This window comes from Bicyclus anynana, chromosome 1 (genome assembly GCF_947172395.1).
Source record: "Bicyclus anynana chromosome 1, ilBicAnyn1.1, whole genome shotgun sequence".
Lineage (NCBI taxonomy): Eukaryota > Metazoa > Arthropoda > Insecta > Lepidoptera > Nymphalidae > Bicyclus > Bicyclus anynana.
The window spans coordinates 12655126-12671276 of NC_069083.1; the positions used below are offsets into that span (position 1 = coordinate 12655126).

A 16151-nucleotide genomic window follows, 5' to 3' on the forward strand; every position below is an offset into this window, starting at 1 on the left:
GAAAATTCAGTAGGTACCTATCTCTTACAGAATCAAAATATGATGTAATGCAATTACCAAATGTTAAATATGATGGGACCAAAAAATTTAAATTTACTAGTGAACGCCTGAGACTTCGTCGTGGTGCATTACTTTTTTTTAGTTCCCTTAATGAAACAAACCTTGCACAAAATACAAACAGCTCAATCTAAACTTACCTACGAGGGAAATTCGCAAATTAATCCGATTAGTAATATAGGAGACGGGAATGATAAGAGACTATACGAAAACATTATATCGAAATACATTTTGCTTTAATATATTGACTAGTTTAACCCCTAGAACAAGGGTTCAAAATAATGATTGTCTCGTCAATTTTAATATCGGTAATGTTCCGATTCTCACGTTTTATTTAGCCACAAATAGTTATGTTTATGGACTCAACAGTAATGTCCTTTCTATGTTTAATTCTTGCACTATTCAGTAATTTTAGCTGTTTCTGTGAGAGTTAGATGATTGTCTCGTCAATTTTAATATCGGTAATGTTTCGGTCCTCACGTTTTATTTAGCCGCAAATAGTTCTGTTTATGGACTCAACAGTAATGTCCTTTCTATGTTTAATTCTTGCACTATTCAATAAGCAGTTTCTGTGAGTGTTAGACCATACAATACTTGATTTGTAATAATTTATAACAGACTCCCAGGACCTATTTCAGAAAAGCCTTCCCGAAAACTTAGTCTTCAACTGTCTAAACGCATGTCTTTGTTATTACTTCATGTTAAGACACAATTTGTGATTATGCTATCCGTCTCTTATCAGAAGGTGCTAAAACAGGTCCTTAATGCTGTTAGGTAGGTATTATATTAAATATGTATTACAGAAACCGATTATGAAGATAAATTTACTTGAAATCATTTAATACAGATTATTCCTTCTTATTAGTGGATATTTTGTACAAATGAAGTAAATGATCTGACGCACAAACTTGACTAGGTAGTACTGTCAGGTAAATATAATCTCTATTTGGTACTTCCGTGCGTCTCGATTTTTAAATGGGATTCAGGTTGCGATTTTCGTGTTTACATTGCCTTCGTTTTTTGACACTACGTTTACAATAAAGACAATTTGCGCAAGTTTTTTGAACTGTGCCATCGTGATACAACTTTTACCCGCAGCCGAACAAGACTCCTTAGTCATTTGAGTGATGGTAAGGACATTGTAAGAGATGACGTCATCAATGAATTTGTATTTTTATGACTTATTCATTCAGCATCTACCTAACTGCAATGCACTTTTACAATTTGTCAAGTTTTTTACGTAAACGTAACACGATTATGCATACGAGTACAACTAAATACAGGTGCTTTTCCTTACTAATATATTAATACTTCATCTATTTTAACAATTGTAAAGTTTTTTTTGTGTGTACTTACGCCAATATTTAACTCAATATAAAACAATAAAGCAGACTGTAGATCCCACCCCGCTAGGTTTACGTAGAATAAAATCAGTTTTGAGTGTGGAAGCCTTAAAAGATGGATCTTTCCTTGGGCATGCCTTTGCTTTGTCTTCCATAAAATTCCACCAGATACAAGATTTAGTGTGTGTGTCATGTTAGTGCGTAAAGTAATAAAAGCAGTAGGTAGGTATTGCTTACCAATTTGGGAAAAACCAAGGATCAAGGTTCATAGGAACAACGAATGTTTTTCCTTTTACAATAATATTAAGCAACTAAATAGGTACCTAGGTACCTAGATACACAGGTCAGTTACAGTGATTTCAGACTTTTATACCTACTTGAGAGAAAGTTTAATTATACAGATGATGATGAAGAAATCAAATTATAGTACTTCTCCAATGATTTCATTAAACATAATAACAATCTTGCAGTTATTGGTAGGTTACTATAATGTAATAACGTAGGTTTACCTGTGGTTTTAATTAATTTGTACAAGCATTACAAGAACAAAGGCACAGTAAATACTTTACTCTGCCTAAGGTGACTAGTGACCACTTTATTCGATAATAAACGCTTGGCCACTGAGGTAGGTGACATGTTAGGTAGGTATCATAAGTAAGCATTCCCATTCTATTCAATTATATTACGTACAGATTTGAGTAAATAGGTAGATATACCATTGAAGTTTGAAGTATTATACCTACTTCAAATTACTATAAATTACACAATTTGATAATTGTGTACATATCGACAAACATTGATATCTATCTATCTAGGAGTACCTACTATGAGGTTGTTGTGTACTATTACATTCAAGAAGCCAAGGAAATGCGCAATAGTCACTTACCTACAACTGAATTGAGGAATAGAAAGGCCGATGACATCGTAGAATATTTTTAGCTGTAGCAGCAGAAAATATAGCCATATGCTGGAATGGAATAAGCTACTCAATAGTACCTATGCATGCAATATTTTAAGAGCTCACTTGAGATAGTATATCTGTCCTTCTGGTGTGCGAGCCTGTTCCCACCCAGACGGCAGAGGGCCGAGGTCGTCGGGCAGGTGCGTGCCGACGTCGTAGGACCTCTGCTTGGCGTGCTGGTGCGGCAGCGGCGGCTGCTGGGCGGGCTGGCCCGCGGCGTAGGTCTGCTGCAGGCTGGCCGGCGAGGAGTGCGCTCGGGAGTGGGACACTGGAGCCGAGCCAGTCGCGGACGACGAGCCGAACGCCGAATCGGCCGAGTTTTCTCGCGAGTGAGAGACAGATGGCGACTTGGAACCGGTCGACGGCGGGTTAAAGAACGACTTCGGAAGCTGTCGCATTCGCAGAGGCACCTGTAGCGGTCGTTTAGAGTCGGGCTTGAGCACTGTGTCGAATAATGACTGCAGAACCGAGTCAGAATCCTGGTCCACGCGGAGGACCAGGTTCGATTTCTGTTCACCGTCCGAGTTGAGAGCCATGGTTGTGTCGGAACGAATAAATCTCGAAACCGACCTGGCCCACCGCTGTGACACAACACTAGCTCGCGACGGGTCGGCGCGGCGCCACCCGACGTATTCGTAGTATAGCGCTCGGTGCGCGACTGTCGCACGCCCCGCGCCCGCGCCTGCCCACGCGCACCCGCCCCCCGCGCGCGCCGCGGACCGGTCTCCGCGAGCGATGCCCCGCAACCCGCTCAGCGCACCTACCTAGCGACTGCGGACTGACTATCCTTCACTTGCGGTTGCGTTTAACCCATCACAAAGCTCTACAAAACAACGATTTTCGCCTATTAATAGGCTTTATGACTACTTTACCTGATGCACACCTGCAGTTCTTTTCATCTACTACCTACCTACCTGGAAATCTTATTTAATCTACCTGGAAATTTAGTCTACTTACAAATAATAAGTACTTAGATATAAAAAATCATATATAAGTCAAAAAATCATATAAAGGTTTAAGGAGATCATATAAATATAAAACAAGTATTATTAGGTAAACTTAAGAGGGTAATTTTTGAAATTTTTAGTGTGTCATATGTCATCGTTATCATATTTATACCTAACTAGCGGACAACCGCGAATTCGTCCGCGTGGAAATCAATGTAAACTTTCAAACCCTATTTCACCACTTTAGTTTGAATTTTAAAAATTTTTGAATCCCTTAATTAAAAATAATCGATATATTTCGTATTTATATTATATTTCTCTATACCTATTATGATCTTAAACCGTGCCAAGTTTCATTTGAATTCATTCAGTCAAAAAGGAGGAGGTTCTACGTTCGTCTGTAATCTGTATGTATGATTTTTTTTTATGTATGTCCAGCGATAATACCGTCATTTATCAACCTTTTTCAAAATTCTATTTTTGTTTTGAAGGGTTGGATTCCAGTGTGGTCCCATTTTTTTCATATCAGGATCTGATGATGACATCCTGGAGAAATCGAGGGGAACTTTCGAAAATCGTAAAGACGGCTAGTGCGTTTGTTAGTGTTTCCATAAGGTATTTTAAACCAATACAATTTTATGAAAGTCTGGAGTTAGTCTGATGATGGAGCCGAAACACAGACGATGGAACTCGTCAACGATTTACAGCAGTTACCTTTTGTTTGAGCTTGATTAATTTGAATTGATGAGAACTTTCCACCTACATGGGTTGTGACTGTATTAAGGATTATGATGAAGATGAAGGACAGTGAAGAGAACTTCTCGACGGTTCACAGTAGCTACCTTGTGTTTGGACTTGAGTAATTTTATATTGATGAGAACTTTCCATCCCTAATGTGTTGTGACTGCATAAAGGGTCTGGTGATGAAGACGGAGGACGGTTAAGACAATTCCTTATTGTTTATGATACCTTTCACATTTTTCTGAATATTCATATTACATATGGATAAAGAAATTTTGAAATTTTGTATATTAGTTAAGAAGTATTTTCAAAATTGGGATTGTAGGACTTAGGTACTTATTACAAGAAAATAACGTTTTAGCTAATTGCTTGTTAATTTTTGTTCACACGGAGTAGGTATGCTAACACTAAAAATAAAAAATTAAAATTTTAATAAAAAAAATCAACCTACTTCCAGCCCAAAAATTAACTTAAACTAAAGCAAAAAATAACATCTTCATAGCTATGTGCTACCTTCTGATCAGTTTGAAGGCGGTACCAATACTAGTACAAATACAAATACCAACAAAAGTACCAATACCAATACACCAATACCAATCGTACCAATGCAACAATCAATACAAATACAAATATCAATTCAAATACCAATACCAATATATGCGAAAGGTCATCACGATAATATCTTGAAAACTGTTTGCCTTACGTACAAAGTTGAAATTGGGCAGGGAGGTAGTTTGTAGGCAGTAGACGTCCATTACGAATGGATTTTGCGGGGAGGACCGGATTTAGGAGGTCTAAGGGCGGACGAAGTCGCGGGCGTCCGCTAGTACATTTATGTATAATCAAAGTATGTACCATTCCTATCTACTATCTATGCACTTTTGTCATCTTAAAGGTAGTGCATTGATCTCTTTGCTAAATAAAAGAAGGCGAAAACTTTTTAAAGGCGCTCTGGACTGCCGAGTTGAATATTTTCTTTTCAATTTTGTATACCAAAAATAACCCGTCTGTAGTGCAGTGTGGGGTCTAGCGTTGTTCTGAAGTAGCAGTGGCCTAGAGCGAAAGCTAGCTGCTTAGCTAGCTTTTTAGTGATCATCATTCAGCGTGCGGCGTATAGTCTTCAATTCTTCATAATCAACTTCGGTCTTCGGCCGTCCACGAGGTCGAGGATTGTACTACAGTTACGCCTATAACAAAGAAAAAGATCAACTATAACCCTAACGTATAAAAAAACTGTGTCTATAGAACGATTGTAAATGCTGAATTGTGCAGTTGAATGAATGAAAAAATCAGTCAACAACTTCTAGTTTACTAAAATATGAGATTACGTTTCATTTGTAAGTACATATTTCTAACTTATATCAATTTTTAATAAAAATAATAAATAAAAAGAATCGATTTTTCAGCCAAAAGAGCAAAACATTGGTCAAATAATCGAATGTGTAATGTAAACGATGTGTGAGTGCAACTCATCCCCCTAGACCCCTCATAAAATTGGTGAATTTGGGTGCGATGCAACTTCTGTATCTAATTACTCTAGGAATAAGTATACTGTGTCTAGGATTCGTGACATTAATCTTTAATTAAAATAATTGACAATCCTCCCAGCTTCTCTAGATTGACATTGAGGTTGACAGCAATGAGGATTTGCCAACATTACAACTGTTAGAAATGTTTATGTAAATAACTATTATAGGGTTGTGGCTAACAAAAGAATGGAACATATATATTATAATATATAACTATAATACATATCTATTTAAATAGAAATAATAAATATTATATAGGTTATAAGAAGAATATTTATTCTGTACTAGCGGACGCCCCCTACTTCGTACGCGTGTGTAGTTTTCACAAATTCCGCGGAAACCATATATTTTTCAGGGATAAATATAGCCTATATGTTGCATAATAACCTCTTCTATCTCTCTGTAAAACTCTCATTAAAATCGGTTCAGCCTTTTCAAATATTAGCCTGGACAAAGAGACAGGCAAAAATTTTAAAAAAGCTTTTTTGTATTTTATCCCCGTTTTCCTACGGGAACGGGAATCACGTGGGTAAAACTACTACTACTAGTAATTAGAATAATGTGCGTCAACTCGCCAACAAACTGCCTGTACCTACAATTTGGCGAGAGTATAGATATGTTAAATAATTGTTAAGTCTTATCGATAAAATAAATTAAAAATAAAAGACACTGTACCGAAGATATCCCGGACGTCAGCCTATACGAGATAAGTATGGCTATCAAACAACTAAAGAACAATGCGGCACAAAGTGAAGACGGAATCACAGCAGATCTCCTGAATGCGGGTGGAAAACTGATACTTAAGGTCCTTCAACGATTGTTCAATTCCGTCATTCACGAGGGCACTACACCTCAGACGTGGCACAGGAGCGTAGTGGTTCTGTTCTTCAAAACGCATGATAACACTCTACTGAAGAATTATAGACTCAATTTTGAGCCATGTCTCAAGTTGTTCTCTAGAAACATTACGAATCGTCTCGCTCGTAGGTTTGACGAATTCCAGCCTCCCGAACAAGCCGGTTTCCGAGCAGGCTTTAAGAGTAGTACCTTATACCACATCCATACACTGCGGCAGGTTATACTGTTATAGGTGACTGAAGAATATAAACAGCCACTTTACTTATCGTTTGTGTACGAGAAAGCCATCAAATCGATGGAAACCTGAGGTCTTTACAGGGATTCCAAATTGACTATCGGTACATTCAAGTGTTGAAGTGTTTGTACGAAAACGTCCGTATACATGATCAGACTACGAGGCCAATTTAATTGCAGCGAGGTGTGTGACAGGGAGATGTTATCTCCCCGAATCTGTCTGATCTGAAACCGCCGTCTTTAAGCTTCTGGATTGGAACGGAATTGGCAGAAGAACATGAATGGCGAGTATATCACTCAACTGCGATTTCCCGAGAATGTGGTAGTCATAGCAGAGACTCTGGATGACCTTAGAATCATTCTCAATGACCTCAGCAGAATGTCTCAACAGGTGGACCATAAAATGAACATGAGTAAGGCAAAGATACTTACTTACTTTGGGGCTAGATAGTGATGTGTATTGTTTAAGTATATTTATTTATTTATTTATTTATTTATTTATTATTTTATTAAAGATCATGTGTAACGCTCAAATGCCGCTCTAACCAGTTTAATAAATTCAAAATTCATTTATTTCAAGTAGGCATAGTTTACAAGCATTTTTGACACGTCAATTGACTATTTGTAAAGATTCTATCACTATTGTTGAGGACTCTGCTATATATCTAGGACAATTCAGTTAGGTCCAATTTTGAGAAGGAGGTAAACCGCCGAATTCAACTCGGTTGGGCAGCGTTCGGGAATTTCCGCAACATATTTTTGTCCAAAACTCCTCAGTGCCTGAAGACAAAGTCTTCAAAAAGTGCGTATTGCTAGTGATGACTTACGGATCCCAGATCAGATCTGGTCGCCTGTGGCCCTCATAAAAAGGCTCTCACTCAGCGGGCGATAGAGCTAAGCTTGGGGTTTCTCTGCGAGAACAAATCAGAAATGAGGAGATCCGCAGAAGAACCAAAACTGCAGTGGTAATGGGCAGGCCACTTAGTACAAAGAGCCGATGGACGTTGTTGACCAAAGGTGCTGTAATGGCGACCCTGCACCGGAAAGCACAGTTTTGGTCGACTCTCCACTAGGTGGACCAAGGAAATCAAGCGGGTTGCAGGGTGCCGCTGGATACTCGCGGCTCGAGACCGTTTTGTTTAGAAGTTTATGCAAGAGGCCTATGTCCTGCAGGCTGCAGTTAAAGTCCATCGGCTGTTAATGATGATGATGAATGATGACCAATACAAAAATACTCCATCTTATTTATTTAGTTTTTGTGAACAGTTCTTAAAATACGTTTAAGAACTTATGACGCTATTTTTCTTAAATAATATTGAAAATTACTGATGCGACGCTTGCGAATGTACTCGTTTTTGAATTTTGTATTTGGGAGGCTACGACTCCGTCGTGTTCCGTGCGCTACATCAGTCTATTATTCTTTTATCTGTGGGTGGAATATTATTAACTTTTTATAGATATGAAAAAGTCCGCGATGGCATAATATATCTATCTAGGAGTCTACAATAAAAGCTTATATTGATTGTCTTGCAGATAAAGTCACGGGCATCCGCTAGCTAGAACGTATATTAAAAATCTGATTCGTTGTGGTAACCCTATAATTTTAATGACAAATTAAAATGACAATTGACATTTGACATTTAGTTTTTAATTTTTATTTTTTATCTATGGTCTTTATTTACTTTGGTGCACTTTGGTGATCCGGATTTCTTAATTCATATTTTCATGTAAATACTACGCGTTTTCAATAAATTTAACGAAAGTAGAGATATAGATAGAATTCGAATAATTTTATGTGAAATAGGTCAATAGCATCAAGCGCTATACGATTGCGTAATGTCGTTGTTTTCTATAGTTTTCGAGTTTGCGCACTGGATCATTACTGCAAATATCAATACTTCACTATGCAAGACCCATAATCGCTATATTAAAATGCGCATGCGTTATATGTCCTTAGATAACAGCGAAAAAATCACTACACAAACCCCACGTAGCATACATAAGTGGGATAAATTATCTAAAGTTCGTAAACTAAGTATGCTATTGCTAGTTATTGTTTGACAATGTCTATAACAATTACAAATTTTGAAAGATGTTGCCGACTTTGCGCAGAAGAACAGGAAGTGACAATAATGCTATTCAGTGAGGAAGCTGAGGCAATGCTGCTCAAAAAAAAGTTAAACAAATACTTGTTGATTGAGGTAAAAATTAAATATTACGAATGTAAAAATATTTTAAGTATATTAAATGCTTATTAAATTTTCAATGATGTTTGCAGGTTGAGGAAGATGACAAATTACCTAAGAATATTTGTATCAAATGTTGCTCTAAACTGCAAACAGTTTGTGAATTTATTGATAAAGCCCTCCAAGCACAGGAGATATTACAAAATTACAGTCTTGCTTTGAACCAGCCTGAAGAGCCAGTAAAAGTGATAAAAGTTATAAAACAAGAGTATGATAGTGACGATGAAGTTAAATTTGCAACTATGGAAATCAGTGTTGATCCAATGGTGGTCCTACAGAACTCAGAAGACACCCAAGAGGAATCATCAAATCCAAACACAGCAGAAAACAGTGAATCCGAGGATCAAGACGTAACACATCTTCACAGTGTTGATGGAGAGGATGTGACAATAAAGCTGATTAAAAAAGGGGATAAGACTGAAGACCTGGCTGAACAAAGTGAGAGTATTATAAAACCTTTTCCTTGCTTGACTTGCCACAGAGGTTTTCATACAGAGTTGGCTCTGAGAAGCCATTTGTGGACTCATAAACCAGAAACAACTCCCACATCAAGTAACCCAAACACATTCAAATGTACCATTTGTCGGGAACAGTTTGATTCTAAAATACAATTTTTGGAACATCTAAAGATTCATAATACACCCGGCATGTGCAAATTATGTGGAAGAAGGTAAGAATTCAATATAAAAACAATATAGAATAATTTTTTAACATGAAAATTGATATATTTAAAAGGTTAGAAATGATGTTGAAAAAGTAACTTATTTAAATCGCTGTTTAAATTTTAGAATAATGAGAATGGTTTGATCTGTTTGCTGAAGTGCCTGTGTATGTAGATTTAATGTCCTCCCATTTGAATGTTGGCTGTAAGTTGTCAATAAAGCAACCCATGTACACTTTTAGTGTAAATATCATATTATAGATGTTTGAGTTCTCTTTCAACATGAGGCATTTACCTGCAGTGTACAAAATATGTCCCAGTAACGTCAAACCTGCACAAAACTCAGGAAAATATTTCTTTTACATCCTACCAAATTTGGGTCAGCAAAGAGAACATTACAAGCAGAGTATTGAGATGTGATAAACAAACTTTTTAACCTGGGTCATATTTCCCAGGCTCTTTCTCTGTCTCTGGTAAACAAAAATAAAATAAAACTTGGCTGATTTTGTTTTGGGCTCTTTTTGGACCAAGGTGCTTTTGGAACCCTCGTAACTTTAATTTTTAGTTTTCGACTTTACTTACCACCATTAAGTTATGATATAACTTGATGCACAGTGAACCTGAAATGCTAAAATATTTGTCTCTCTACATTATATATTCATTCTCATTCCATTTTCTTTCTCTACATTATACAGGATGTTTGGGAGTATTTCCCATAACTTCAATGTGTTGACAAGTCCACTTATATGAGCCGAACATCATAACTTATTTTTTTAACTAAAAAATATAAACTTTTTATGTTTTCATACAAACTAATACAATTAATTCCGACTATCCATGTAACACACGCCTTTTTCTAACCTCGCATTTTAAAAAATGTAAAACTTGGCATAACGTAAATATGTTCCTTAGACATTTTAAATTAATTTTCCTTAAAGAATATAACCATAGAGTTATGGGAAATACTCCTGAGCACCCTGTATATATATAATTATGTGTTTCTATAAGATCTCATTTTCAACTACTCTTGGTACTTTCAGATTTAGAACAGAAGCTAATTTAGAGGCTCACTTGGAAACACATAAATCAACCACAGGCAAATCATACCCGTGCAAAGTGTGTGGACGTTCTTACAACACAAGTAGCAATTTGAAAACACACAGTGTAACCCATAGTAATGAAAGACCATACCAATGTCAGTATTGCAGAAAATGCTTTAAAAGAAATCAAGATTTGAAGGTGAGACAACAACATTTTTGTTAATATTTTTTTTATTTGTTGTGGTTGGTATATTCTTAGCTGTCTGTAGCAGTAAATGGTTAAGGATGTTGATGTTATGTTAGATTTAAAGCAAAAACAGTTTATAGTAGAGTCATGATATTTTAATCTCTTAATTGACAACCATTTATCAAGTCGTTAGTATGTTTGGGTGGTTATCTTGGCTCTAGTAGCATGTCGTAATCTGATATAATCAAATTGTTCTGGTTTCAAGATGGCGTTTCATAGGCAATGGTTGGTTAACTAAAATCATAATTATCAGCCCTTAGATTTTATAATAGAGATTAGAAGCGAACAAAAGCGGCTAATTGTCTTAATTTAATTGAGTCGCAACGAACTTTCGTACGAAAGTTATTTAAATAAAAAATTATAAATATACAAATTATGTTGAGTTGTGTATTAGGGACTTTAAAAATTGTATATATACATAAAAATATAATGGAATTAAACACAAATTTAGCGAGATGGCTTATATTATGGAGCTTAGACACACCGTGCTGATCCAATATGGGTTGGCGGGATTAGGATTTTAATGGTAAATTCATTAACAACCACTAACAGATGTTAATGATAATGAGTGGGACAAATGGCTCTTATAAGCACAGGGATGTAACACCACCAACTTCCCAACTCTGATCTGAGAATTTAATGGAAAAATTCTTAGATAAAACGAACCTCCATATCTCATATAGCCCAAACATTACAATCACACTACATCTAACCACTGGACCAACAAGGCAGTTATTGTTTTGTATGAGGGTTCATTTACACGAGCGGCAACTCTACCGACGACCGCAGTCGTTGACTGAAGTCGGTGAACGCCATCGACCGCCGCCGAGACGTCGCCGACTGCAGTCGACTGCCGTTGGCTGCCGCCGAGAAGTTGCTGACTGCAGTCGGCGATTCCCGTCGACCGCCGCCGAGAGTCACCGAATGCAGTCGTCGGTAGCAGCTGCCCCTCGTGTAAATGAACACTAATGTTAAGATAATATTCTGGTGTTACAGTTCCATATAAATCAACATACTGGAGCGAAACCCTACAAATGTCCATTTTGTGACAAACGTTTCGCCAGCTCAGGCAACTGCTACTCGCACAAGAGTCGCATGCACCCCGGACGACGCTCGGAGAGCATAGTTAGAACACGTGATGGAAATGGTAAAATGATAGAAGCTATGCGGGAAGCGAAGAGCAGAAAAATCGAAGCTCTGCGTGAAAGGAAAATTAAACCAGACATTGCGACTCGGAGTGGTCAAGCTATGCAGTTTCGAGCTATAGCACCCAGACCTGTATACAATGCCAAGGGACCCTTGAAATACCAGTGCACGTTGTGCGAACATAGCTTCCTGAAAAGGGACAATTTTACAGTAAGTCATTCATTCATATATTAGTTCCTTTTCATCATCATAATCATAATCCAATTTTAATGACTCACTAAATAGATTGACTGGATGTTTGCAAAATAAATAAAATTGTAAAATTTCAAAACTTGCTAAAAATTGTAAAACTTTTATTGTGATTAGATGAAAATTCATATATTTTTAGCATTTAAAAAAAAAGCAACTGAACTATAAACATGTACGCACAAATAACAAAGGTATTTGTAATTTTGTTTGAACCCCCATTAAAATCTAACGATCGTTATAATCAAGGACGTCATGAATTCGTATCATTTTGTATTGGGCGTTTTACAGGGATCCGCGGCAGTGTCGCAAATCTGACCCTTTAATTCCCTGCTGGATGCAGGCAGTATGGCGATGTTTGGAAGTCCCTACAAAAGGCCTATGTCCTGCTGTGGACGTCCATCGGCTGATATGATGATGATGATGAAATCCCTGTAGCTCCGAAAGTAATGATCGCAGATATACTGTTACTTTTAAAAATTGATTTATAAACAATTTAAAAAACTGTACCCTATTAAGTAATTTTAAAATCCTAAACTGACCCGAGCTGGGAAGTGAATCAAGGCCTCTGTTAAATACCACAGCACTACCAACTGAGCCAGAGGTCGTCAATATATAGGCGAATAGTCCACCACGCTGGCACAATGCGGATTGGCAGACTTCACACACGCAGGAATTAAAATAATTCTCTGGTATGCAGGTTTCCTCACTATGTTTTCCTTCACCGTTTGAGACACGCATGCCCCGGACCGGATTCGAGCCCACACCTTCCGAAATCGTAGGCAGAGGTCATATCCACTGGGCTATCACGTATCTAGGTGACATATTTATCGATTTTTTTATATTTTCCAGTATCACATGTACCAGCACACAGGGGAAAAACCGTTTAATTGCTCGTACTGCAGTGAAAAGTTCGTAACCAGACGAGGTCTCGCCATACACCACGACCGCTCGCACCCCAGCATCGACCGCCCGCTCGCTTTGTTGACGAGAAATGTTTTACTCAAGTAACAGTATTGCTGAATTGTATTAGATTTATTCAATGTATGGTAGATACGCGATTTTTAGTTTTTTTCGTGACATTCAGAGTTTTTTTGCTCGTGTGAAACGTTTGTAACCAGATGAGGTCTCACCATAAGCCATCACTGTTCGCACCCCGGCCGGTCTCTTTGTTGACGTGAAATGTTTTACTCAAGTAACAGTATTGTTTATGTATTACGCAAATGTATTCGATTTATTGTGTCCATATGTATTATGCACTAAGAGGTTTTAGATTGCAACACCATTTTAGTTAAGGACATGTCCCAATTTTGTATGGAGACTGGGCCTTTATTATATTAAGTATGTCGTTGGTCGCAGGCTAGTCAGGTGAAATTCGTTATCAACCCATATTCGGCTCACTTCTGAACAATATTGTTTAGGTATTACTCAAATTTATTAGATTTATTGTGTCCATATGTACTTAGAGGTTTCAGATTGCCACACTATGTTAGTAAAATTAGACAATTAGCGCCCGATCATATGCCATTAATCTTTGAAACCCTTTGTTGATGCTTCTAACATTTGATGTGCAATTGTATAGTTTTAATTTTTTTGTATAACCTTATAGTATATCGACGGCCCCTATGTATAGTCCCATAATATAGTAGATACGCGACTTTCAGTTTTTTTTTGTGAGTTTAGAAACAGTTTTATTACTCGTACTGCAATCAAAAGTTTGTAACCAGATGAGGTCTCACCATACCAGGGCCGATGATTTCTAACAACCCGATTCCTATCGGTTTACTTTTATTTAACGTGCTCATCCAAAACAAATGAGTCTACAAAATTTCAGTCTTCGCTACTGCACCATACACCATGACTGAGTACTAGTGGGAGTTTCACGTTGACGTAAAACGCAAACTTATATGGAATTGAGTTGTGCAGTAGTGCCACTAGATGGCGCTGTTTCAATTCCTTAGTAATTCGCGTTTACGTTAACGCGATCGTCACAGTATCAAACTGCTACTAGGCCCTCTGTTCGCACCTCGGCCGCTCACTTTGTGGACGCGAAATGTTTTACACAAGTAACAGTATTGCTGATATTGTGTTTATATGTATTAAGAGGTTTCTGATTGCAAAATCATTTTAGTGAAATTTGACTAGCCATTCATCTTCTTTGTTGTAATTAATTAAGTTATGACTGTTTCATGTTCTATTTTTTCGAATTACAATATGCTGTGGAATAATATATCACGATTGATGTTTTATAATAATAAAATGGCAACATGTTAAATTAATTATAAACAACTGTGTTGTTCAGCTTGCAAGTAAAGCTTTTTCATGTTGATGCTTTTTCATGTTAATTTATATGCATTTTTTTTAAACCTTGTATTATATATCAAGTTTTTTTACAATTTCATTTTATAAATTACAGTATATTTTAATATACAGGGTGTTGCGGGGTATGTCCTATAATTTCAAGGTGTTGACAGGTTCACTTATATGAGCCGAACTGCATAACAAAATTTATTTCAACTAAAAAAAATATGTTTCCTACAAATTAATTCAAATAATTCCGACTATCCATCTAACACACGCCTTTATCTGTCTTTGCATTTTAAAATACGTTATCGTAGTGGTAAGACTGTCGATATCGACAAGATATTGCAGCTGGCACTTTGCACTTCACTACTAAGCTACTTTATGGTTGGCTAGGTAATATAAGGATATATGGGACACAATTTAACATCTTGCTAAAGAAATATTTATTACTAAGAAAATATTCATTTTAGATCACATGTTCCTTAGACATTTTTAATTAATTTTCATTAAAGAATATAACCCTAGAGTTATGGGAAATACTCCGAGCATCCTGTATAGTCAAATCAGAAGTAGATTTATTAAAAAAAAAAAACTTTTTGTTTAGTCACGCCGTCGCTCAAGACTTGTACGTTGTACGTACGTACTAATACGTTGGTACTCGTAGTCAACGTTTACTTGCCGTTGAAACGTGTTGGAAAATGATGTGTGTAAAGGGTGTCCCGTAATTAATGGATCAAACAAATAGTTGGTGTTTAACCCGCTTGTGTTTGTGATTGCATAGATTAAGAGTTCCTTGGATATCTGTTTCGGGCCTGGTATTAACCTGACGAAGCGCAGTGAAGCGTGTTTGTAACTTTCACACTATTATTGACTTTGCATATATTGAAATGAAGTGGTATTAACATCTATGCTCTACTATAGGGGAGTAATTCCCTTGCTTATGCCTTTATCACTGGCACTTGCTTGACACATTATTTAATAAAAAAAATTACATAGTCAACAACCATGAGGAAGGCTTAGGAGGTCGGTGTCAATGCCAATGTACTTATTCTACGAATATTAATTTCAGTCAGTAAAATGACATTTCAGAGACAGTTGCACTTGACATTTTACTAGTAAAATGACATTACAGTGACAGTTGTACTTGTCATTTTATTGACTGGAATTAATAATCGTAGAATAGTTGGAGTTACGTTGGTACCTACACTCTTGAGTGTAGTATATGTACATACACGTTAATGTAATGATATAAAATATGTATAGATTGAACTGAAGTATTAATTGTGTTATATTTTGATGTAATTACACATAAATTCCAAAGATGATATGTAGATACTTAAATATAATAAAGGTATGAGTAACGAACGATTGTTTTTTTTTTTTGTGGTAGGTACTTACCTACATTCTTGATTAATTTATTATCATTATTCTTATACTATAAGTATTTGTAATCAACTCCCCATAACCTCTGTTCCAACTTCCAACAGTATTAATTCCAAATGTATTTAATTATCAATTTATATATCAACCATTAGACGGTCTCACTTTGATGTAAACTTAAATAAATACCTGCTGTATTACTCAATAATAG

At 36.6% G+C, this 16151-nt stretch overlaps 2 protein-coding genes across 9 annotated transcripts in view; one reads left to right on the forward strand and one right to left on the reverse strand.

Annotated features, from left to right (window-relative positions):
- Window positions 1-3068, reverse strand: part of LOC112043045 (transcriptional coactivator YAP1) — a 61366-nt gene extending 58298 nt beyond the window's left edge. For 2 of the 8 annotated variants that reach the window (XM_052891236.1, XM_052891220.1), the window contains exon 1: window positions 2425-3054. In XM_052891236.1, coding sequence (XP_052747196.1) covers window positions 2425-2897 — 473 coding nt within the window. In that variant the 5' untranslated portion in view covers window positions 2898-3054. Of the gene's footprint in view, window positions 1-2424 lie in introns of all 8 variants that reach the window. The other 6 variants (XM_052891248.1, XM_052891249.1, XM_052891225.1 and 3 more) reach the window with 6 other exon arrangements.
- Window positions 3069-8352: 5284 nt separating this feature from the next.
- Window positions 8353-15925, forward strand: LOC112043044 (zinc finger protein 470). The gene is made up of 5 exons (XM_024078304.2): window positions 8353-8871; window positions 8949-9586; window positions 10618-10816; window positions 11861-12220; window positions 13109-15925. The coding sequence occupies exons 1-5, from the start codon at window positions 8734-8736 to the stop codon at window positions 13265-13267; spliced, it is 1494 nt and encodes a 497-aa protein (XP_023934072.1). The 5' UTR covers window positions 8353-8733; the 3' UTR covers window positions 13268-15925.
- The last annotated feature ends 226 nt before the right edge of the window (window positions 15926-16151 follow it).

Excerpts from the sequence above, each read along its gene's own strand:
- LOC112043044 (XM_024078304.2), top strand. The coding sequence starts at position 8,734 with ATGTCTATAACAATTACAAATTTTGAAAGATGTTGCCGACTTTGCGCA. Across the intron at positions 9,587-10,617 it reads TGCAAATTATGTGGAAGAAG|ATTTAGAACAGAAGCTAATT; the intron begins GTAAGAATTCAA and ends TGGTACTTTCAG. Across the intron at positions 12,221-13,108 it reads TGAAAAGGGACAATTTTACA|TATCACATGTACCAGCACAC; the intron begins GTAAGTCATTCA and ends TATATTTTCCAG.